This window comes from Pteropus medius, unplaced genomic scaffold, assembly GCF_902729225.1.
Source record: "Pteropus medius unplaced genomic scaffold, Ma_sr-lr_union100, whole genome shotgun sequence".
NCBI lineage: Eukaryota > Metazoa > Chordata > Mammalia > Chiroptera > Pteropodidae > Pteropus > Pteropus medius.
In genome coordinates this window covers 12,250,703-12,276,265 of record NW_024349803.1, presented here as the reverse complement: position 1 = coordinate 12,276,265, position 25,563 = coordinate 12,250,703, and the positions used below count along the sequence as shown (strand labels likewise).

General features: G+C 42.2%; 1 protein-coding gene across 1 annotated transcript; it reads right to left on the bottom strand.

The window, feature by feature from the left end:
* Positions 1 to 1,237: 1,237 nt before the first annotated feature.
* TRIM42 (tripartite motif containing 42) lies at positions 1,238 to 23,960 on the bottom strand. Its single transcript, XM_039836834.1, has 5 exons — positions 23,448 to 23,960; positions 18,726 to 19,423; positions 13,560 to 14,383; positions 10,125 to 10,349; positions 1,238 to 1,504 (listed from the first exon to the last, which is right to left on the bottom strand). The coding sequence occupies exons 1-5, from the start codon at positions 23,786 to 23,788 to the stop codon at positions 1,418 to 1,420; spliced, it is 2,175 nt and encodes a 724-aa protein (XP_039692768.1). The 5' UTR covers positions 23,789 to 23,960; the 3' UTR covers positions 1,238 to 1,417.
* Positions 23,961 to 25,563: the final 1,603 nt, after the last annotated feature.

Genomic DNA, 25,563 nt, shown 5'->3' with positions numbered 1-25,563 from the left:
CTCTGCTTCATCCCTTATTATTAGAAGATCTTTACTAGGGACCTCCCTTGAGGAAAGGGCCTTTTCTGGCTCTGATGCTGAACCTCTGGGCAAAATAAAGGGTTGCAAAGCAATGGTTCTATGGGTGAAGCTAGATGGACTGCTCACCCCTGCCAGTGGGATAGTTCACAAACAGGATGGGATTGGAGGTCGAGATCGGCGATGGCTTATGTCTTTCCATGTCCACTCCCACGTCTGTGTGTAGACCCTTGTTGTGTAAACTGACACGTGGAGGGGGTCAGAGGAGGGTCAGTCTGTGTGCCTGCTTTCTAGCAGCAGTTCCTTTCTCCCTGGTACTAATGTGCAACGTAAGCCTCAGCGAGCCAGGCGCTAAGACAGAATGAATGAGACACCATCTCTGCCCTAGAGACTTTGGACAAAAGAGAGCTTCTGTGTATCACAGAAGCTCGGTGTATAGATATTTCTATAGGGATGGGTTGGGGAGGAGGGGGTCTATGTTCAGTGGGAACCCAGAGGAAGAGAGATGCACCATCCCTTCTGGAGAATCAGCAAAGGCTTCCTGGAAGAAATGGTTGAGCTGGGTTTTGAAAGATTGGTGGTGTTTTCTAGGCAGAAGTGGGGTGGAGTTCAGGAGATGGTCATTCCAGGCAGAGGGGTCCTTGTCAGGTGAGAAGCCCCGGGGGCTTTGTATTGTCTAAAGGGCCAGGCCAAGTTCCGAGTGGCTGCAGCTGATACCTGACTCTGCCAGTCTCTCATGCCTGGCTTCAAAGAGCCACAGGGGAGCCTCAGGCCAGGCATTCTGCTGCTCCTCCTTTGCTCTGGGGACCAGAAAGCGTGAAGAGAGGCAGTTCTTCCAGTCTTTATGGCTCAGAGGCAGACCTCAGAAGTGGGGTTACAGTTATGGGAAGGCAATTTCAAGCTCAATATTAGGAAGAACATTCCAACAATGTGGGCAGCTTAATATTGAAATAGACTGCATGGTGAGGTAATGAGCTCCTTGTCAGTCGTGACTTGTCCAAATACTGAAATCTGTGTCAGATTTCACAGGGTCAGAATGTACCTCCAGGGGCCTGATTGCAAAGAGTGCTCTTTTTACCACCCAGCAGCCTCATGGTCTCATGTACAAAACACCACAGAATTCTGAGCCTAAGACTAGGCCTGAGTTAATGAAGACATAGAGACTTGCTGACTGTTGTATTTTGGTTTCATAATGATGAGCAAACAGCAAGCCATGACATCAGGCATTTCCTTTTATTAGCTCTTAGAAGACTCCTGCTGAAACAGCTCAGAGATTCCACGAACATCATCTGCAACCTCACTGAAGAATGTGGTGAGAAAAATACATATACATATGTGTGTATATATATGTCTATTTTGTGGTGCATCTCTGAGGTTGCTGCCTGCTCTGTGAGGGGGCTCAAAAGCGCTTCTGGAGGGCAGACTGGATATTCTTCAGCAGGCCCCACTTAGCTCGGTTCTTCCCATGCCCATCTGGTGTTACCACCTGCAATCAGAAGCAGAGAGCCATGGCGCCAGCCACAAGGGAAACAGCAGCTCCCAGGAACTTGGCCCCTGCTGCGTGCCAGCTACTATACACATCATCTCATTAACAACTCACGACAGCCACATGAGGCAAGTGACACTGATCCCATTTTATAGATGAAGAAACTGAGGCTCAGAAGGATTGAGTAACTTTTCTAAAGTCCTACAGCTAATATGTGGTGGGATTGGGATTTCACAGACCATGTTCCACTTCCTGTACGGTACCTCATGTGACTGAGAGCTGATGACAGTGTTGGGGCTGTGACCTGAGAGGGGCTTCACCATAAAGTAACCCCCTGAGAATTGCTTCGGTCACAGCTCTTATTATTTGTAAACTTCAGCGAATGCATTTGACTCTTATCAGACTGCAAGCAGCTTGATTGGGGTGTGGAGGAGTAACAGTCCTTCATCTCTGTAATTCCAACTTTAGTTATGGTAAAGAGAAGTTTCTTAGAAAAGCGGATGAAAGGTAAATATAACCATAGTTTATAGACCTGCGAGCTGTTTCTCTCTGATGCTTCATACTCTCTTTGATCACAGTTGAATGGTCAGTGCTACCCAGAAAAGTTGCACTGGGCATCAGGACCCTCCTACAGGTCTCACCAGTTCAGCATACATGTAAATCTCGATGCCTTACCTGAGAGGTGGTGGGCTTCCCCATATCTCCAGTCTGGCAGCATTCCTGTTCCTTCTCAAAATACATTTACTGAAGAGGCATTTAGGGAATAGGGTTGAGACCCTGAGATGAGAGACAGCCCACTGGATCAGTGGGCTCTGTCTAGATGAATCAGGACTCATGGGACAGATGGGGTGGGGGTGGGGTTTGGATGGTGAAGATTGATGGTCGTATGAAGTACAAAGTCTCTATATGCAAAGCTGCCAACTTTTTACGTTTGTATTCAAAGGGAAAGGGCAAAAAAAATAGACACTTATTACCATTATGTTCTCTAGTTTTACAAAATTTATTTTGTTTTAGAGAAAACAGGGCTTCATGCAAGGTAACGATTATATCATATACATGATATTAGATTACCCATTGCCAGATAAAAATAGAGATACTACATAGAGATAACCCTGATAAAGGCAATGTAAATAATGTAAGGTGTACACACAGAGCTATTAGGGGACAATGAGGAAGGGATAACAGTGTTGTGAGGGGTTGGGAATTGACTCATAAAAAAATAAGAGATTTGAGTTCTGCCTTAAAATGAGTCAGGATTTCTAGAGATAAAGACTGTGTACGACACGTGAATGAGACAAGGTGCACTGTCCTGTGCTTATTAACGAGGAGATCGGAAGAAACAGGACAGAAGGGACAGAGGACAGAACTCGTGATATTAAAGAAGTTGAATTGATAGTTGACATAGCCTTCCCTGCCCAAATGCTCAGATGGTTTTCCACATGGATTTTACCAAACTTCCAAGAAAGGTTTGTTCTAGCAAATATAAAGGGAGCAAAAGCTTCCTAGCTCATTTTATCAAAATAGTAAAATATTGATTCCAGAACTAGATAAAAACAATATAAGCAAAATATTATAGGTCCAGTTCACTTAAGACTATAGCTGCAATAAAACAAAACAAAATGTGAGCTGACTAAACCAAGTATTAAAAAATATTTATTAAAATATTTATTAAAATATATTAAAAAGAATACTGCATGATTACATAGGGTTTATTTCATGAATGACAGTAGAGTTTAACATCACAAAATCAATGTAATTCACTTAATGTCTAAAAGAGAAAAATCATATAATTATCTCCAATAATGCAAAAAAAATCATAAGATTGCTCAAGCTCTCAGAAATTTAGAAGTAAAAGAACATTTCCTTAACCTATTAAGGATTATATACCACAAAAACTAAATTAAAAATCATCATAGCTTAATGGAGAAATGTTAAGATCAGTCATATGATAAGACAGTGATATCAACTATCACAACTACCATTTTCTGTAAGACCAATGCCCTGGCCAAAGCTCTAAGGAAAGAAAAAAGAAATAGAGGTTCAAGGATTGTACATAAAGAGATAAAGCTATTATTATTTATAAACGATAAGATCATATGCCTTTAAAAAACGAGCAGAATCAACAGATAGACTCTCAGAATAATAGGAGAGTTTATTGAAATTACTGGAATCAAGATTAACCTACAAACATCAATAGTTTTTACTCTAAACCAGCAATATATTAGAAAATATCAAATATGAAATAACATTCATAATATCTACAAAGACTGTAAATTATCTGGTTTAACTAGGAATATATAGTACTTCTATGGGAAGAACTTAAAAACCCTAGTAAAGCACACAGAAAATGATTTGAATAAATGTTCAGACATATTATAAGAGTATCTATTGTCTTCAGATTAATTTAGAGACTCAATGCCCTTCCTAGTTAAATTTTATCTGGATTTTTTTTTTTTTTTTTTTTAGGGATTCAATTTACTTACTCCAAGGTTTATATGAAGGAATACATTTCTATGACTGGATAAATAAACCTTAAAAAAGAAAGAAGGGTAATGGATAGACTTACCTTAGCAGATTATCAGGAGCTAGCGCAAAGCTGAGATTAAAGAATAATATAAAACTAGTGTGGTACTCACATAAGAACAGACAAGTAGACCAATGGAATACAATAGAGAGTTCAGAGACACACCCCTCAATATATGGAATTTAATATAAGATGAGAGTGGCACCTTTATTGAATACTAATGGAGAAAACGTTGTTTGGTAGATGATATGGGAAAACTGGCTCACTAGCTGGCTCAAAAAGAGTATCCATATCTAGCACTAGTTAAAAGGTAGATTCTGGATCAAAGTCCTAAATTTGAAAGGTGAAACTATAAAGTTAACAAAAGAATATGTGGAAGGTTATCTTCGTGATCTTATCTTCGTGATCTAAGGTATGGAAGGACTTTTTTAACAAAACTTCAAAAAGTCAAACCATAAGGAAAAAAATAATTGATGACTTTGAGCATATCAAAATTGAAGATCTTTGCTGTTTCATGAAGTACACTATGAACAAAGTTAACAGACAAATGTCAGAATGAGGAAGATATTAGCAATGTCTAAAACCATTATTTAGGCTATATAAGGACATCCTGCAAATCATCTGGAAAAAGAAAAATGCAATAGAAAAATGGGAAATGAATATTAGCAGTCTACTAACCGAAGAGGAAATCGTGAAAACTAACAAGCGTATGAAATAAAATGTAAAACACTAAGGATATAGAGCTATATACCTATTGGGCTAGCAAAATAGTAGAAAATTGGATCATGCCAAATGTATGTGGGGCTCAGAATATAGAGGCTGTGGAAGTGTACATGCATGTAATCAAATCAAGTAGGCACGTATTCTAAGACCCAGCAACTTCACTCATGGTGTATATATATGGTAAGGGCTGAATTGTGTCCTCCCAAAATTCATGTGTTGAAATCCTACCTCCAGTACCCCAGAATGTGACTGTATTTGGAGACAGGGCCTTTAAAGAGATAATTAAGTTAAAATGAGCTTATTATGGTAGGCCCTAATTTGCTTTGACTGGTGTCCAAAAAGAAGAGAAAGTTTGGACACACAGAGACACATAAGAGGTGAATGCACACAGAGAATAGGCCATGTGAGGACACAGGGAGAAGGCAGATGTACCTGCAAGCCAAGGGAAGAGGTCTCAGAAGAAACTAAACCTGCCAATACTTTGATCTTGGACTTCTAGCTTCCAAAACTATGAGAAAACAAGTTTCTGCTGTTCAAGCTACCTGGTCTATAGTATTTTGATATGGTAGCCCTGGCAAACTTACACCCCCATCCTACACACAAGGTGTCATAAAAGAGGCTGTTCACTACAGCATTATTAGAGGTCACCCAGGTGTCCATCCTGGCAGGATAGACAAGTAAAATGTGGTGAACAAATAAATGCACATTGTGAAGAGTAAAGTGGCTTTAGTAGTAAGGGACTAAATGTGCATAGCAACATAAATTGATCATAAAAATACAGGGTTTAAGGAAAAAAGGTAAGAAAGTAAGATATGCAACACGATACTATTTGTGTAAGTTAATAACACATTTAAAACAGCATACATCATATAAGACACATAAAAGCAACAAGATATACATAAAACATATTAGAATGGATGCCTAGGGAGCAATGTTCATAAAAGGGAATAAATACATAAACAAGAAAAGGGCCTTGCATAGACCAGTTTTGATAATGGACCATGAACTGAGGTGTACAATTAAATCAACCTTCTGCATATGAGGTTAAAAATAATAAGTCTAGCTTGGGTCTAAATTATACTCAGTCCAGGGCTCAAGCCCATCTGCAGAGCAGCCCCCAATAGTATTCTATCTTTACGAGGGATCAAGGACTGTTTGGTGTGGGATAGGTTTGGGGCAGTTATTCCAAGTGTAAAATAGTGTTGGTCACTCAAATTGTCCTCCAACCCCAACCTCTAAGATGTGCATCTCATCCTAGGCAGAGGGTCTGCCTAGGGACAAAGGATAAACTAGAAGAGAGATTTTCATGAAACCAAGGAAAGATACCCAGGAAGACTGGACAGCCTTGCTCTGTGACTGGAGTTCCATCCTGAGCGTAGCTTGAGCAGGAAGGGAACAGCACCACAGAGACTCAGGGTAGCCAGCAAGACTACTTTTTCAGCACATGAGGTGGGGGGCACCCCAGTTCAGATTGAGAAGGAATTTGAGACAATGGGTGGGAGCAAGGGTGGCCCACTTCCTGAAGATCTACAGGGAAAGATCCAGAATGGTATCAATTTGTGATTATTGTTGGGCTTGAATTTTTACCTCCAAATCTGATGTAGCCTAGGACATCGAATTTATAGACTGTGGTAGGCAGAATAATGGCCCCCTAAAGATGTCCACATCCCAATCGCTAGAACCTGTGACAGGTGGGTCCATTGCAATTGTAAGAGTCCTTCAAAGTGGAAGAGGGATACAGAAGTGAATCAGAGAGATGGCAGTGTGAGGAGGACTCAGCCTAGTGTTGCTGGCTTTGAAAATGGAGGAAGGGACCATGAGCCAAGGAATGTGGGTTGTTGCTAGGAGTTGGAAAAGGCAGGACATAAAAATTCCCCTAGAGCCTCCAGAAGGAAACAGCCCTGCTAACATCTTAATTTTGCCCAGTGCGAACCATTTTGGATTTCCGATCTCCAGAACTGTTAGATAATAAGGACATTTGTATTGTTTAAGCCACTAGTTTGTTAACAAGAGCAACAGGAAACCAGTGCACAGGTGGAAAGTTAGATTCATTATGGGAAGACGTCCTGGAACTTAGCTGAGATTCGAAGTCAGAGGGAGACAACCAAAGTAAGGAAACTGTTTTCAGAAAGGGGATGGTGGTCAGCAGATACACTGAGGATGAGAGGAAGGGCAGGAGGAGAAGCTGAGGCCAACAGGTATGTGACTTGCCTAAAACCACATTTCTCGAATCCTTCAAAAATATCTATTAGGGTCTTGGATGTTAGAGGCTCTCAGCTGGAGATTGTGGACCAAGAGGATGAGTAAGGCTGACCTGGTTCCTGTCCTCAGATAGCTTACAGCCTGGTGGCTTTGGGGCTTGGACCTAGTTACACCAACCCATGTCCAGTGTTCTTTCCAATGCATGATTTTGCCTCTCACAAAAACAAAAGTCCAGCTCTCACTGCTGTTGGTCTCAACGACATTCTCTCAGAGTGAGGTGCCGGGTAGGTCCCCAAGGCTGAGCCCACCCTGCATCTGACTATGGTGCAGGGGGACAATGAGCTCCTGCCTTGGATGAGGCGTACCTTCCCACTCAACTCCTTCGAGTTACATGAGGCCAGACACTTTTTTCTCTGAGCCTCAGTTTCCTCATCTGTAAAATGGAGGCCACAACCCCCCACCTTTCTTGTGGTTGGGATGACCAGTGATGATGAATATACAGTGTCAGACACAGAGTTGGCCTTCAATAAATGAGACCTTTAAAAAGTATTAAATTTCACTTTCATATTTCACGTATTATATATACTTCAAATAAAATCCCTTAAAAAAATCAACAAGCTACAGATGAAAATCAAATACAAAAGGTGTTATTCCACTTCCTTTACAAAAGTACATATGATAAAAATATTGCATTTTTGATAAGAAATGATTCTGCTGCCTCATTACATCATTTTAAATGAAACCTTTTAAATATCTACACAGAACTGTTGCCAGAGGAAAAATATTTCGATTTTATAGGAAAGAGCTGAAGTCATTATTTTTATGAAGCTTTATAAATGTCATTCAAACACACCATCTTATTTTCATTTGCAATTGAAGCCTTTACTTATGCAAATCCTGACAAATGTTAAAGAAACCAGTGTTTCCCCTGGAATGCTAATATAATCACAGGGAGGGAGAAAGAATTACTTCTGAAGGAAAAATCTATACTGCAGCTCTGTGACTCTGATAAAAATGAAGCTTCCAGAAAACCTCATTAATTAGTGCTCTGCTCATTTAGAAATTGTGTTAAGAAGCAAAGGGACTGCAATGAATTTCTTTCCCATACAGGGAGTGTGAATCGCATAAACACAATTTCAGGGGGAATGTTATTCTTGACTGATTGTATAAAACCCTTAACAGCTTTCAGGCATCTTTTGGTACTTTGTAATTATTAATTTTGTTTATCAATTTATTTCTTTGCTCTTTAATTTAGACATTCATTCATATATTCATTTGTTTGGTCACATTTTCACTCATTTATTCATTCAATAACCATTAAGAACCTGCTATATGCACAGTGCTGTGGTAAGCATTGTGGGAGAAAGAGGAATTAGACATGAATTTTGTTCTCAAGGAGTCAGAGTTTAAGAGGGATGACAAAACATTTACTTAAGAAAGCCAACATACTTCAGTTTCCGCCTCTATCTCTGTTCCTAGCATCTAAAAGTGACAGAAGATACATTGGAAAAAAAAAAAAAAAGTAACAGTACTGAGTACTTTTCATGGGCAAGACAGTTTTGAGGAATTAGATTGAAGGGAAAAATCCGTGGTCAAATGGACATGCTGCAAAACGTGGTAGCAGTTGTGGGTGTTCCAGGCTCTGGAGAGAAGAGTATCAACAAGAAGGGCTCTGGGGGGCAAATGAATGACAAGATGACTTGCTGGGGTATAGCAGGAGCAGCAGCCGGGCTGACTTTCTTATCCTACTTCCTTCCTAGGTGTCCAACCTCTGGGGGTGGGAATGAGCGTACATGCGAGTTCTGGGCTCCAGAAGGAGAACATGACCTCTGGAACTGGCAAGCAGGATGGAGTAGAGAGCCTCCACCCTCAGGAGGCTTGCTATTGGTAGATGACCAACAGCAAAATCCTGGCCCCACCCTACCTCTCGCTTTCCTTTATCACTAGAGTTAGCAACCAATCAGATTCTGTTCTGCAAGTATTTGACTGGAGACAAAAGGAGTGTTGCTAGTCAGATTACGTTGGTCCTACAGAGGTTGGACGATGACAATCCAAAATCACATGCAAGCTGAGTTTAGGGAGGAAAAACTAAGGGAGAACTGAAAGTGGTGCAGATTCAGATGAGAGAGAGGGAAGGAGGAAGGGAAGGAGGGAGGAGGGGAGAAAGAGAAGAGAGAGAGAGAGAGAGAGAGAGAGAGAGAGAGAGAGAGAGAGAGAGAGAGAGAGAGAGAGAGAGAGAAACTGATGACTTTCCAGTTCTCTTGGGTATCAGATACATGCCCTGGCCTCAAGTGGTCTCATAAGACTCCCTTCTCTGTATCATAAACTTCTCTTTTCGAAAGCTTAAATGGATGGACTATCTTTTCTTCTAGAGAATCTCCAATTAAGACATACTCTACTCTGATTCCAAAGAGTACCATCATGGTTATAAAGTAAGATAGCTCTGTGCAGTCTTGATATTTTTCCTCCCTTTCTCCTGTGAATATCAATAAAATTATACTCATGAAAGTATGTCCTGCTATATATCAATTAGCAGGTTGTACCTAGGGACATAAAGAAGAATTAGTCTTGCATCACAAAGAAGACAGGAATAATCTTGTACCTTCTTTTATGGACTCTGTCCTGACCTGCCCAGTGGCTCTTCCTTGACTTTCACATAAACAACAAATAAATATATTTTTTAGCATAAGTATACTCCAAATATTGAATGGACATACTTCTACTAAAAAAAATTACATGTCATTAGCCTGAAATTCAAATTGAACTGGGCATCCTGTATTTGTGTTTGTTAAATCTGGCACCTTATCCTTGCCTTGAGTCACCACTGGGGCTAACATGTAACTCTTTTTTTGTCCTGACACCCTGATTACTTGTTTACTAGACCTTGAATTCCTCGAAGGCATGGATTATATCTTATTTTCCTCTAAATCTCTACAACCTAACCCAATGACTAGCACAAATGTTTTTTGAATCAAACTGAACTAATAATTCTCGGGCCTCATTTGCAAAGTCAGTTGAAGCCAGCAGCCCTCTCTCTGGCCCTGAGTTAACACATTTTATGGGATGGCGGGTGGGGGAAGGGGGGTGCAGTCACATGGTAGGTTCTGTGATCTTGGGATCATCCTAACAGACCTGCATCCAGAGCTTTTAAAGAAATAATATATATAGTACCTTGCAGATGTCACTCCATTGCCCAGGTCCATTATCGTTGATGGCTCTGACTTTAAACAGATACTCGGTATTGGGAGTCAGGTTGTGCAGCTCCAGACTCTGTTGCATTATGTCCCGAATTTGTCCACAGAGCTCTGTCCGCACATTGTTAGGAGGGGAAGTAATGAGTTCATAGAATTCCATCTCAAAAGAGTCCACGTCTTCTGTTGGGCATGTCCAGTAAACCTATGAAGAAATGAACATGTGGGTGTGGTCCTACGACACAGCTTTCAGCTTACCCATAAAGATTTGTGTCACTGACTATCTGTGGGGTGACTTGAAGCTGACCTCATCTCCTCTAGGTGCTGAAGACTTTGAATTAGACTTTGTGCAATGGTCTTGAAAGGCTGTGCAATGAGGCCTGACATGATGCTTGTAATGCATTCCAGGAACAGAGAATGCTCTTTTGGGTTCTGTTACTGTCACCGTTATCCTCCTGACACCACTAACCGGGGGAGCTACCATTTATTAAACACCTGTTGTGCATCAGATTCTATGTCAGGCATGGCTAACTCATTCAGTTCTCACAATCCCCTGGGAGGGAGATTTTATTATCCCATTTTACAGTTGCCATTCAGAAAGGTTACATTTAGCAAATACCAGTGGAATCACAGAATCCTAGAAGGTGAAAAATGTATATATTCCAACTCTCTGTTTTACATACAAGAAAATAGAATCCCAGAGAGATGAAATGACTTAGCAATGGAGAATATACATTTATACTTAAAACAAAATAGCAGCTCTTGGGAAGAGATATATTAACAAGTATTAATTAGCAGATTGTACCTGGTATACAAATATTTTAAAATAATTGTATTTTTAATAGATATTGCATACTTTATTTAAACCTTACTAAATGTAAATGTTATAGTTATAAAATTAATTTATAATTATTCTTATCAACATAATTTTTAATTTTATGAACTTATATAATTCATTTATAATTATTTTTATATATTAACACATTTAAAACTTGTTATTCATGTAATGTACTAATAAATATTAACTTATTTTTTTCTAATTATCAGAACAAACATACTCGCTGTAAAATACTTGGAAAATACAGAAAAAGCATAAGGGAAGAGAATAAACATCACTTATAATCCCACAATTCAGTTAATAATTCATTATTATTTCCTATTTTGGTATATGCATGAATACACAAATATACATAATTTAGATTAAATTGCTTTGATTCCTGCTTTTTTAAAACTTATGATATATATTTCTCTATATTATTAAAAATTCAGTAAAATACTACTGCCCCATAAATGATTTAATCCTTCTATAATTGAACATTTAGGTTGTTTCTAATTTTATTTATTTATTTATTTAAAAATTATTGGAGTTACATTGATCAACAAAATCCAGTAAGTTTCAAGGGTACAATTTAATAGTATGTCATATAAATAAATAAATAAATAAATATATATATATTTATATATTTATATATATAAATATATATATTGCATTGTGTGTTCACCACCCAGAGTTAGATTTTGGGTTGTTTTCTAATTTTATACTTAAACAAATAATGGTGCAACTAACACTTCTGGGCATGAATCCTCATCTGAATTTTTCATCATTTTGTTGGGAGGAATTTCTAGAAATAAAGTTGAGTTTTTATATATTAAAAAAAAACTCTTTAGGATTATTTAGATACTAAGTTATAATTCCAACTTTCAGAATATTTTCTATGCCAAAAGCTTAAAGGAGACTGTTAGTTAACCATCATTTGAGAGAGATATCAATGCAGATTTCATTTTCCATCAGTGCATTACTGAGCACTGTGATTTCTGTGTGAAATCATTCCATAATCCTAAAATAGGGATCAAGGGTATTTTACATCAAATACTACTGTTTGCAATTAAGTTCAGGTGTCCTCTCTTGATAGCTAATGACTTGACTAGGTTTTCCTGTGTAGACTCCTTTCTTGAGCTCATCCAGGGACTACTAATAGGTGGCATGGGGTGATTGTTCCCCACGCCCAAGTAGAGAGCAGAAATCACTAGTCCTTCCCCTCTGGAGCAAGATCCTGCCAGCCTCCCAAGAGGTCTGAGTTACATGCAGGTGAGACCTAATGCCATCCCTGGGCTAATGTCACACACACTGCAGGCTTTGCTGATCTAGTATCATTTGGAAATGTAGATCCAGCTGCTCATTTGTGGGGGCCTATTATGTGAAGGGCAGAGATATTCTGCTGTGTCTGATGGCCCATAGGAGGGCATGTTCTATGTTGCAACATAAGGTTATTCTTGATGTCAATTATAAACAAAATATAGATTATGATGTCTCAGGAGAATGGAAAAGTAAAGCTTGGTCAGTGTCTGGCTTTCATTTTCTTGTTTTAAGACCTCTGATACTAAAGTGTGGCCTGCAGACCAGCAACAGCATCACCACCTGGAATCTCGTATCCCACTGAGACTCGCTAAAACAGAACCTGCATTTTAACAAGATCCCCAGGTGCACATTCATGATTGAGCACTACTAGTTAGATTTCAAAGATGCTAAAAGTCTTTGGGAATGTTCTCAGATTATGGGAGCAAAAGTTGGGCTCTGCCACATGGAAGCAGGCCATGGGCTGGCCCAGGGGATCTCCCTGTAGGGAGCCTAAGAGGAGGTAAGATATTGTCTAATAGAATATCTAGTTGCATGTTAATCTTTTTTCCTCCTTGAACTTTAATAAAATATTCTATAAACAGTTCAATTTAAGTTCAGCTGAATTTGAAAGGAATGTTAAGGGAAAAGCTATTTGTCTGTTTAGGCCAAGAGGCCACGGAGGAGTCGTGTCCCTTGAAGCCAGGTGATGGCAATAGTAGAGGTCTGTGAAAGATTCCTCCCCTCCCCTCTCCCCCGCCAAAAAAAGTTGAATCTCAGGAGAAGAGAATTGAAATTCCATTGAGGATTATCCTTCCAATATTTCCAAATCATGGAGAGTCTGGATGTTTTCTTTAGAAAAGGTAGCAATTTAGAAGAATCATAGCTGATACGTAATGCAAACTGCATTTCTCATACCAATTTTTGTGCTCTTTCTACTATTACAGGTTTTTCTCTGGGAAATATTAGACTTTCCAAGCAGTCTCTTCAAATTACTTTGGTTCCCAAATTGGGTTCTCTTTCAGTAGAGAAGCTGCCTTTGAAGTGGAGTTGGAAATTTTAGATGTATTTCTACTATGAGTTAGAGACCTTGTTAGCTTTAAGCTAGTCTTGGGCTACTTAAAATTTCAGAAACTTACCCCTTTCAAATGGGCTGACCACAAAGAGTCCAGAGGAGCAGATTCGAGTGACTGGACCCTAGAGGTCAAAGCAATAAGTGCAGTTCTTTCTGACTTACCACCTCCATTCAGTACCCCACATCCTTCCACCTTCCCCACGGGGCCCAGACCCTTTTCTTACCTTGGCAGCTCTGGGATACACCAGAGTCTGGTAGATAATAATTGGGCCTGGGGTCTTCACAGAGCCATCATTGAATGAGTACCAGTTGTGGAAGCTGCCGCTGTTCTGCACAGACCGGTTTTCTGCCCCTGCGCTCCAGTAGGTGTAGAGGCCATCTGTGGGTTTGGCGGGTGCGGCCGACTGGGCTCGCCCGTAGGCCTCCAGACCCATCTTGGCCTTCTCATTGCCGGTGGTATTGAAGGACAACAAGGAGGTGCTTCGCTGGTATATCTCCTGGTTGTCAAAGCTGTGGGTGCTGAAAGTGACCTTCCTGGCAATCATCATTTCTGAGTGCATGGGATAGGGGGCGGGCAGGGAGTCTCCTGAGGAGCATACCTTCTTGGGTCCTGTGGGGAAGAGGTCATGGATAGCACTGGAGAGCTCAGCAAAGTCCAAAGGCATGCAGTGCAAGGAGTGTAGCCGGAGCTGTGGGTCAGGCCTGTAGGTGCTCTGGATGCCGTCCTCGATCTGTTCCACCAGAATCTTGGCAGACTGCAGGAACGCCACCTGGCCTGTCTCCTTCAGGGCTTCCTTGGAGTAGGCGATCAGGCCATCCATTTCATTTACTTTCATGGTTGTGACGTTCACATATTTTTCAATTTCCTTTTGCCTGGACACTTCTAGATTCTCTATCTGCTCCATGATCAATTTCTCTTTTTCCTGTAGAATATTGCGCAGCTTGAGAAATCCATTTCTGATCTCTTTTCTCTTTGCCTCCTTGTCAGCTTTAAAGCTGTTTTTTAAAATGTTGAATTCCATTAGGTCATTATCAATTTCATATCGGACTGCAAAACAATCAAGTTAGTTACTTCAGTTAAAGTTTTCATTTCGCCAGATGTCAAAGCCAGTAGTAAACTAGAGCAAATTACCTTGGACTCCAAGGAAGTGGGTGGACTGGGAGGGGAGGCACCTGTAGCTGGGCCGATACACACTAGAATACATTTCGTAAAATGGTTTGTGAAAGGAATTTGGCATCTCTTCTTTCTTCTCTAATACATCCCTTAGATATAACAGTCACTCTTCCCTGGTATACTTCTATATTTTAATAGTAATCCCTGTAGCCTTTGGTCTGAAGTTGGAAGTTCAAGGCTACCCATGATATAAGTTTTCACCAGACTACACTTTTCAGCAAATTGAACTTGAGAAGATGTAATGTCACAAAGTGGATTTCCTTGTGTGAAAGCTAAGCTTTTGCAAGGGTAGGAGAAAGAATTAAATTTCTAATGACTATTTCTAAATGTTGTCATGCCTTATTCACCAAAAACCCAGCCCTCGCCAATAGTGGGACATCAGCACAGTTTTCCTTCTCTGTGGCTGTCTCACATGCCCTTTTTCTCTGCTGGGGGATTCCACTCTCTTGGGTTCAGCTATGCTCCATCTCTTGCCTTTCTCCCACTTCCTTCTAATAAAGGGTCTGCTATTACACTTCAAGGAGAATCCAATCCATCTTGCATCCTCTCACATGGTATTTGGATTTTAAGTGCACTCATTTGACTGACTGGACATTCGTTTCACGGTACATGCCTTTCTATGCACTAGTGACATAGCCATGAATATGAGAGGGCATCGATTCTTGGGACACTGATAAATCCAGTAGTACTACAGCACAGAGGACATGGATAGGGTGGTATGTAGCATGTCTCTGTGAAATGGGTACCTTTGTTGGCTTTAGGGAGATTTAGGGATCAGGCAGCAATTTGAAGACATGTCAGTCTTCTGTGGCCTATTCTAAAATAAGTTTCTCCTCATGGAAGGCCAACTCTACAGTGAATTGATGGGCTACCATCCACCAAATTTTACTCAGGAGTAGGGGTGACCAAGTCTTTTTGTAGTTGGTTCTTAACATGGTCCTGGGTCCATGGTGAGCTGGACCTCTGTGGGTGGTGGCCATTGTAACAGTGATACACACCTGAGTAAGAGAACCCTGGTGTTCTGTCAGCCCATGAGCAGGGACCATGGTTATCTTGGTTACTGTTATAACTAGGGTGTATAGTGGTGCTCAAAAGGTGTTTGTTGTGTGAAAGCCATTGTGTCCTGTTATCTAACATCTTTGGGGGGAATATCAGCAGTGTCACTCTCTGGCTTACTTTCTGAAGCCTCTATTTCCTTTGCCCACCTCCTTCCTCACACTGGCCCAGAAGGGATGAGGGGGTGACGTAGATGGGGCCTGAACAAGAAACTATCAGAGTGCGGTTGCAGTGGTACTGAGAAGGGCCCCCTGCCCTCCCCAAATGCAAACCCTCTTGTGACTTATGGCAGCTGAAATTTCACTTTATGCATTACTTTCTTTGACTATTCATTAGTTACTCACTGTTAAAGATACTTGGATAGGAATTTTTTTTGCTTTATTAGGGATTAGTTACGCTTAAGTAGAGCAGAGTCAGGAGAGGCAGGATAAAAACAGATGAGGGGGAAATAGGTAGCAGTAGGAGAAGCAAAAGGACAGAGGAGGCCAGAAACTGCCTCCTGCTCGCTGCCCTTACAAATATGGCGGCAGCTTTGCAAGAGCTGGTCTTAGAGGAAAGTCAAATCAAGGCCTCTCTCAGGCAATATGCTTAAAAATAGATGTTATTTATTAAACATTTATTATGGACCAGATCCATATATTACGCATATGATAGATTATGTCCATATATTATCATATAGTACACATATCTTTCTATGAAGATGTTGTTCCCATTTATAGATGAGGAGACTAAGGCTCAGAGAGGTTAAACAAAGACTGTCCAGTGTCACACAGCAAGTAAATGGGAGGAACCAGGACCTGTCCTTAATTTTATTTGTCTAACGCCAAAGCCTATGCTCTTAAATGCTCCTCTGTGGTTCTCAGCCCTCTGTGAGCACTGGAACCACCTGAGGGAATTTTTAAAAAAATACTCTTCTCTTGGCCTCACCTGCTTAGATTCTGAATTGCCCTAAGTTGGGGCTCAGCAATTCAGGTGAATCAGTTTGCTGCTAGGTTTAGAACTAATCTGGAGAATCTTCTGAGGATCTTATTAAAATGCAGATTCCCATGCAGTCTGGATGGGGTGGGGCCTGAGGTTCTGCAGTCTCACAAGCTCCCAGGTGATGCCACTGCTGCTGGGTCCTAGTTAGTAAAGCTTCCCAGGCAGTGTTAGTGTGCAGCTGGGGTTGACATCACTGCTTTAAACTCTCAACAGGGCTGAGTTTTTCAAATTGTGTTCTCAGATCCCTGTTTTTGAATTACCTGGAGATCTGTTTTAAATGCAGACTTATGGCACCTCCCCAGAAAGCGAATTGAATCTTTAAGAGTGAGTTTGAACCCTGGTTTAAAAAAATTTTATTAAAATTTTTGTTTGTTTCCTTAGCAAGGATAGAAAGGCTAAATTCTTATATCCGAATGGATGTTCTGTGAAGGTGGTCCCTGCCCCCTTTGCAACTTCTGGGCTCTCTGATATTTGCACTGGTGTCTCCTTGCCCTGAATTGAACTTCACTGTCTGACTTTTAGGTGCTATAGACTCTGAGAAAACTATTGAGCTAAATACCCAGGCTTTCTATGGTTGCATGGGGGTCACGGCAGGTTACAGGCAGCAGCCCTTTCCCTGTGCTGAGGGCCCAGAGACCAGCCGTGCCCAGGCAGTGAGTCCCACCTTGAGAAAATGCTCTAGGAACCAAAGGGTCTACCCATTTGCTTGGCAATGTGAATCCTGTAGGGTTTCTTTAATACAGAGGCTTTTCCTGGTAGTGGTTCCGAAACTGAACAAATGTCAATTGACAAACAATGTTTCCAGGTATGGGGCAATTGAGAAATCACAGTATTCCTAAAATATTCATGCTGGTGAGAGGTTCTGGATGACATACTTAGCAAAGTCTATCTCTGACCCAACTCTATGTCTAATAGGACCTTTCTGTGTAGCTCAGAGAAAAACTGTCTCCCTTTCATACGTTTATACTGCGGACACTGAAAAATCTGAAAAAGGAAAGAGTTGGGTTGATCTGGTGCATTTTGGTCACTTGACTGTAGGCTACTCCTTAAGGAAATAGACCATGGGTTGTGGTGGTGTTTGTAGCTGGTGTTTTTAAATCTCTGTCTTTAGGATCTGGTCACTGTTCAGCACAGAGTAGGCTATCAAATGAATATTGTGAAATGAACATGGATGTTGGGGCAGATAGATTGGGCTTGTCTTTTATTAGCTGCCTTGTGCCAATTATTTCTTGGAACCCCACTTTTCTTTTCTGTGCAGGGAATTTTAATGCCTCCACTGTAGGATTATTAAGACGAGTAGACATAATTCTTCTAAAAGGTCTGGGCAAAGTAGGACTCTAACAAAGGAGCTATTCCCAGGGGCAATTCTTATGTCTTATCAGGTGGGTGCACACCAAGAAATTATGGAGCTCTTTACTGAACCCCGTAAATATTGTTGTACTGGGTTCCATCGTGGACTAGGATCAGTTTCCCTTATATGTAGCCAATATAAAATAACGGTGAGCAGGCGTGCAGAGGGAAAACAAGCTGTGGATCAGAACATTATTGACTATTTCTGAATTTTCCTGTTATTATGTGTTTACTACCAGTTCATTTACTTTACTGTTTGCAAGTTTAGGAGAAAATCCATCAGGGAGAATTTAAAATTGAGGTAATTCTCAACATTGACTTAAATCTTTCCCTCTGTAAATTGGAAAACTACTACAGAAATCCAACTTTAGTGACAAAACACCTTAGAAAAGGCTCACAGAACTTCAGGATATGACAGGATCAAATTCATCATTTTCCAAAGGGGAAAATGAGGCTTGAGGTCATGAAGATTATAACTAAGATTATATAATCTTTATGGACTTCTTATGTGCCAGATTTTTTTTTTTTGCATGCTTCACAAAGTATAACTCATTAAATCCTCACAATCACCCAATGAGAGAGTTACTACTATTTTCCCCATTTTATAGATGAGAAAGCCAAGGCACAGGGTGATTAAGCGGCTGGTGGTAGTTGCCAGGTGTGGACACCAAGCCAACCACTTGTAGCCTAGCTCGGTGCTTCCCAGCGCTTCTAGCGAAGCTCCACCAGGTGGAGGCAAGGCTCTCACTAACCAGATTACCCCAAGCCTTCTTCTCCATCACTTCCCGAACTACGAGTTATGCTGGAAGGGAGAGAAGGCGATCAGGACCTGCTTTGAATTTGGCGATGGCGCTGAAGAGTGCGGCGGCCCTCTCGGAGCAGGCGTCGATGAGGCTGACGGTGTCGTGGCCGTTGTGGAATGCGGTCTTGCAGAAGGTGCAGAGCAACTGGTTGTCGTTGCGGCAGTACTCGATGATGCGGCTGGATGGGTGTTGGATGCAGATCTTCTCGTCCTGGTCCTCGGCGCTGGTGTCCACGAAGACGTGGTCCTGCATGGTCACGTCCGAGTGGAAGGTCTTGAGGCAGTCGTTGCACAGGTTGAGGCGGCAGGTGATGCAACGCTTGTAGGCGATGCGCCGGCTGCGGCAGACCTGGCAGAGGATGGGCCCTGTGGAGCGGTCGAAGCGCCACTTGAGGTAGCCATGCTCCTGCATGTAGCGCTTGGTGAGGCGCCCGCGCAGGTAGTTCTCGGGCAGCTGCATCTTGTTGCTGTAAGGCATGCAGTGCGAGCGGTCACACACTGGGCAGACGAGGATGAAGAAGTTCTCAGTGACCTCAGCGTGCTTTTGCAGCTGCCGCAGGCACTTCTCGCACAGGCTGTGGTTGCAGGGCAGCATAAACGAGTGCAGGCGCAGCCGGTTGCACATGGGGCACGAGAGATGGTCGACCAGGTGGCTGTTCGTTGACATCGTCTTCACCTCATCCATTTGGGTATCACTGCCCCCGATGCGCAGGGCCATCTTGGAGCTGAAAGGAGAAGCAGACACAGGGAGAACTTTAAGACATGGGCTCCAGAGCTCGCTCCATTTCTCCGCCTCCCGAATTGGAGGGCCACTGAGGGGCAGTCCCCTGTCATGGCCAGGAGCATGGGCTCAGTGTCAGGGTGCCTGGATTCTGAACCTGCTTTCACTATCTGTTAGCTAGGTGACCTCAGGTAAGTTAATTAACCTCTCTCTGCCTGTTTCCTCATTATAAAATTAGTACCCACATTAGAGAACTTCTCGAGAGGATCACAATTGAATTTAATACCTGCAAGGCCTTAGAGTAGTCCTTGGATCCCAGTAAATGCTGTACAACTGCTTCTTGTTATTTTTGAGCAAGAAAAAAGCAGCCAGACTGGGCTGACACTGTCAGCTGGGCCTTGGGATTCTGTTGGCCATAATAATATCACAGAATATCAGCACTAGACAAGGCCATTCTGGGACTGTGATAGAGCAAAGCAGAAATGATACCACTTCATCATGTTTGAACTTAGACAAAAGCAAGTTCATTGTCCAAATCACACAAATGACCAAACATCCCCTCTCCTGGTTGATGGGAGTGACTGCTGCTTTTTCACCAGTTGTACTATTAGGCTCCCTCTGGTCTTCCCACCTTCTAGACAAGATTTATTAAGATACTAAGTAGGAGATTCATCCCCACATCCTCACCTAACGTGAAACTAAATCCTATAATAACCTCTTGATGCCTTCTTACCGAGACACCTCACACTTAACCACAGTGTATGTTCTCACTTGTCACAATTTGGCAACAAATCCAATCTCATCCAGTTAAAGGTGTATTCTTGGTGGGTTTTTCCTGGAGGGCATTGGCATCATTATTATTAGTGTAGGATGGAACCCAGAAGAGGATGGGTAGTGTCCTTCCCTGGACACCAGGAGGTCAGTCCCCGAGCCAAGCCTAAAATCCGTGTGTCTCACCACTACACAAGTAAGAATTAAGGGTCTAAGCAGATTGCACATGATGGAATGCACCACTGTAGAGTCGCACCCTTGAGATGAATTTCTTAACCTCTCTCATTCTGTTTCCTCGTTTATAAATCAAGGCTCATAATACTACTTTCATGAGAACTTTACAGTCTACATGAGATAATCTACGAGCACGAGATAATCTATGAGATGTGCTTAACTGCTAGTACCTAGTTAGTAAATGTGGCCACTGTAATTATTACCCTCTACTACTAGCTGTTTAATGTCCCCAGTAGAGGAAAACAATGGTCAAGAGCACGAAAAGTGTGTGCTTCTACTGTTTGTGGGGGTGCATGTGCTTTATTTGTCTAATATCTGAGGCCGATTTCATGTATTTTAAGAACTATGAATAAAGTAAGAGCATACTTGTAAAATTCAAGTGCATGTTCTAAGAAGCTATAATCAGGACTGTTTCTGAATAAATGAATTAGCTGTGGGGTGTCGACAGATATACAGTTTTTGACTCTATCTCTTTGCCTCTGTTCACCTGAGTTATATTTGGGTGTTGATCTTAACATTGTGGCTGTGTTCTCTTCTGCTTTTGCCTTCTTGTGGTCTGTATGTACCCCTGTCTCTTTCCCTAATCCCTTGGTCAGACACCCATGTCTCAGGGCCCAGACAGTCAAAGGTGCAGCCTAAGTGTACTGGAATGGAGTGCCCCTGTGGTGACAGAAAGTGCCCCTGTGGTGACTGAGGCACCTGAAAAGCTCATCCCTTACCATTTGGATGCTGGGCTTCAGGCTGGCAGGCCTCAGGGTTCTCAGCCCTGCTCCTTTTCCACCTTCCCAGCCTCCTGCCTGGGCCCCGAAGGGATCATGGGGAGGTACAGGTCCATTATACACACGGTACCTCAATGGATCTTTCTAGTTTGGTGAGGTGGAACTCTCACAATCAGGGCGTAATATAAAGAGAGACAGCATGAGAAATCAGAAAGAAGAAGAAACGGTAGGTGGTGTTGGGGGAAGAGAAAGAGAGGGCAGAGCTAAGAGACAGGTGTTAATGGCTCAGGGAGCTGGGGTGGAAAAGGAAGTGAGAAAAAGAGATGAGTAAGGCAGAGAAGGGTGAGCGAGACCAGAGTGAGACAGGATAAGCAAGATGCTGAGCAGGAAGTAGTGGTGAGGAACAGGGGAGGCAGTGGTTCAGAAACCAGGAAAGGCCATAAGCCTCAGTACACCCAGAACCAACCTCCTGACACATGCAATAGCGTTTGACCATTTCCTCAAAGCCTTAGGCTTAAATGGGGGCATTCGGTGCTCATGATTCCATGTCAAAACTGGCTCCTAGCCCAGCAGCCTTGTCTTCTTGCTGAGATATCCAGCCTGTGCTCCTCTGCGTGACTTTCTCCCCCTCCTAAATTCAAGCCTGTTCTCCTTGCACCTAGGTTCTCATCTTCCTCCTTGTCCCTTCCAGGCCATTCTGCATTTTAGAATCACTGGGTGTGGGGTGGGAGCTTTTACAATTCTGATGCCCAGACCATACCCCAGACTAATAAAATCAGAATGTCTGGGGGTGGGAGCCAGGTATCAGTATTTTTAAAGATTCCCCCAGTGATCCCAATGCAATGTTTGGGAGTTACTGGCTTAAGGCATCTTCCCAAAGCACCGATGTCATCCCTCCTCTGTTGAAATAGTCTCAGTGACTCTCCTGGCTGATGCACAGAAAATGGGAAGGTGAGCAGAGATGCGTGTGGACACTACTTTCTGCACCTTAGAACTTCTGGGCCTGCATCCAGAACCCCTGGGTTCTGTTTTCATGCAAGGACGGTAAGAGGTCCATGAGCAGAGTAATGTTTACTAAGCATCTACTAAGTGCTTAACGGCAAGATGGATTGATCGTACTTTCCCCCTGAATTCATTGAACCTTTGCTCACAGAATTGCTTTTCCAAACTTGAAAGGCTTTAAACCTTGCTCTCCAAATCCTGTCATAGTACTGAGCTTTAATCTTTCCTCCCCTAAGGAGTCTGTCTCTAGTACTCCAGACTCTTCTCACAGGTGGCATGAAAAGACTGGTTTAGTCAAGGCGGGAAGAGGATATTCAATGCCCGACACAGAGAGTTAATGCCCCAAAGAGTGACTGAAACCCTCAGTGCCAAGACCTCTGGATAGGAACAAAGAGAAAGCTGGCAGGAGTACACAGCTGCCTGGTGTCCTTATGTTGGCCATGGGGGTCTAAAGTGGCTTGTGGAGTGATTATTTTTCTAATAAGTACTGCAGATATCAAGAGTTCAGAGAAAGAAGAGTATGAGCAATTTATATTTTTATATCACATAATACAGGGGTCCCCAAACTCTGGGCTGTGGACCAGTACTGGTCCTTGGCCTGTTAGTAACTGGGCGCACAGCAGTAGGTCAGTGGCCAGCAAGAAAGTGAAACTTCGTCTGTATTTGCAGATGCTTCCTAGTGCTAGCATCACTGCCTCAGCTCCACCTCAGATCCGTAGGCATTAGATTCTCATAGGAGCACAGGTTCCTGGTGCCAAAAAGGTTGGGGACCGCTGACATAACAGATTACAAAGCACATGCATTAATCCTCATGCCCACTGAATCAAGGCAAGTGTTGTTCTCTCTGTTTTGCGGTAGAGCATTTTAAAGTAAAAGAACACACAGACTCTGCATTCAAATCCTGAGTGCATCTGACTAGCTGTGAGATCCTGGGCAACTAACTTAACCTCTTAGTGGCTCAGTTTTCTTATTGGTAGGGTGAGCATGGGATGAGGGTTACATGGAGTCACACAGGCAGTACCTGGCAAGTTGCTTAAGCACTGAGTATTAACGAGTAGAGAGAGCGCTGAGGCTCAGGAGACCACAGTGTTCATTCACACAGCTGCCGGAGCTTGGATTTAGAACTCAGATCTATATGTGGTTAAGAGCTATACAGGACACACTTAATTGCTACAGAATTCTTGGCCTCCTTTTTTTTTTTCAGATAGAGAAATGGACTCAGAACAGGGGTACTTGGCCTGCTCTGTGGACCCCACAGCTTTCCTGAGCCAGCGTGGCCCACACCGGGTTCCTAGCACTTACGAGGTATGGATGCTCCTGAGGCGGCCCTTGTGAAACGTGATGGTGACATTGCGGCAGCAGCGGCTCTCGTAGTAGTAGCACTTGAGGTTGCTGCTGGCCGTGCAGCAGCACTTACAGTTGGGGTCATTGGCCCACGAACAGCAGCACCAGTGGCAGTTGGGGTTCTCGGAGCAGGTGCAGTGGCAGCACTGGCAGTTCCGCTCATCCTTGTACGGGCAGGGAAAGCAGGTGCAGTTCCGCTCGGAGGTGAAGAGGAACTTGCAGCACAGACAGGAACATAATTGAGGACAACATCTCTGCCATGTACAACATGGGGAGCAAACACACATAGCAGTCTCCATGGCTCCTACATGATTGCACCTTCTCTATTCTACTGGAATCCTGCTGTTAGTTCTCCCTTGGAGGGCTTCCTCTTCTCCTTGATGGGGCCGTCAGCTTGGAGGTTGCAAGAGGTTGGCTGTTATGAGGACTTCACAGGCTGTGCCCCTCCTAGGAAGCTCATGGGCTGGCTTTTACATATATCAGCCTGAGGCCATTTTCTTATGTCACAATCCCTGTCTCCCCATCATATCTCACTATGTTGGGTAGGTGGGAGGGTGAGATCTGGGGGTTAGTGGCTGGTGGACCGATGGACACGTCATGCTTCCAAAGGACCAGCCCCGAGGAACATTAAGGCAATGAGCATCCTGGAGGGTTAGCTGTTGCTTGCCACTTTTCGAGCTATGGGGTGGATTTCAGAAGCTATTTCCCTTTGCTTGGTGCTTTCCCTGCAACTTGGACAAGTTGATTTGAGGATATATACTTATATGCTGAAAGGCCTGGGTATGACTAATTGGAAAAGTAGATTGACATGATGTTCCTCTCCTTGGGCTTTTTCTGTATTGATAGAACTTTTATTTGATGAACAAAGCACAGTGTTTACACGTAATAGCAATGCCACATTTAAAGGGAATCACCATTTGGAGAAAGAATTAATGGGAAAAAAGATATCGGTTCACTTAGGCACTTCTGTCAGTAGTCACTGAGTTTGCCAATTGTTGCATCGTCACTGCTGATTTTCATGAGGCTTCATGCATACGTCACTCTGAATATTTCTTGGCTTTTTTGCATCTTCATGGGGTTTGGCTGAGGCTCAAGCTGTTTCCTTTCTCCTCCTCTAACTCCCATCTCACTGTATCACTTTTACAAAAGTATCACCTTTAAAGATTCTTCATGAGAATCTTTAACTTTTAGTATACGGGCAGTATCTCTAGACTTGACCTTATATTTTAGGGGAGAATTTTCTTTTCTGCAGCTTGCAAAAATTAAGAGTAGTACTTTCATGGTCATACCGCCCTGTGGTATAAACACTGTCTTATTATTTTCCAAAAGAAGCAGAAGTGAGAGCTGAATTGGCTGCAGGAGTTTATTGCATAATTTATAGTCTTTCCATATGATTATCACCTTTATAATAGGAAGAACATTCACTGAGTGCTAACTGTGCCAGCCACACATTGATTTTAGATTCCTACAAATGAAAATCTTGAATCATAGGGTACCTGCTTTATTATTTTTTTTGATAGATACCACTAAATTGCTTACTTAAATGAATGTGCTACTTTATGCTGACGCCAACAATGTATGAGAGACACCTTTTCCCTTCATGTTTTCCCAAACTCAATTTTATCCTCTCTGTTCTCTCTGTTCTCCAGGCACAGAGTTTGAGTTTTAAACACTCCTAAATTTATAGTACATCTTCATCATTGATTTGTGCAAGGATCCCTCTTGTCTTTTTTAAAAAAATGTTTCTTGAGATATAATTCATTTACCATTAAACTCAACATTTTAAATGGAACAATTCAATGGTTTTAAGTATATTCACAAGATGATGCAACTATCACTACTATCTAATTCCGGAATATTTTCATTACCCCCCAAAGACACCTTGTACCTATTAGCCATTTTTCTCTGCAGCCTCTGGCAACCATTAACCTACTTTCTATATCTATGGATTTGCTATTCTAGACGTTTCATATAAATGGAATCATGTTATATGTGGCATTTGGCTGTTTTTTTTTTTTCACTTAGAATGTTTCAATGTTCATCCATGTTTTAGCATGTATTGATACTTCATTTT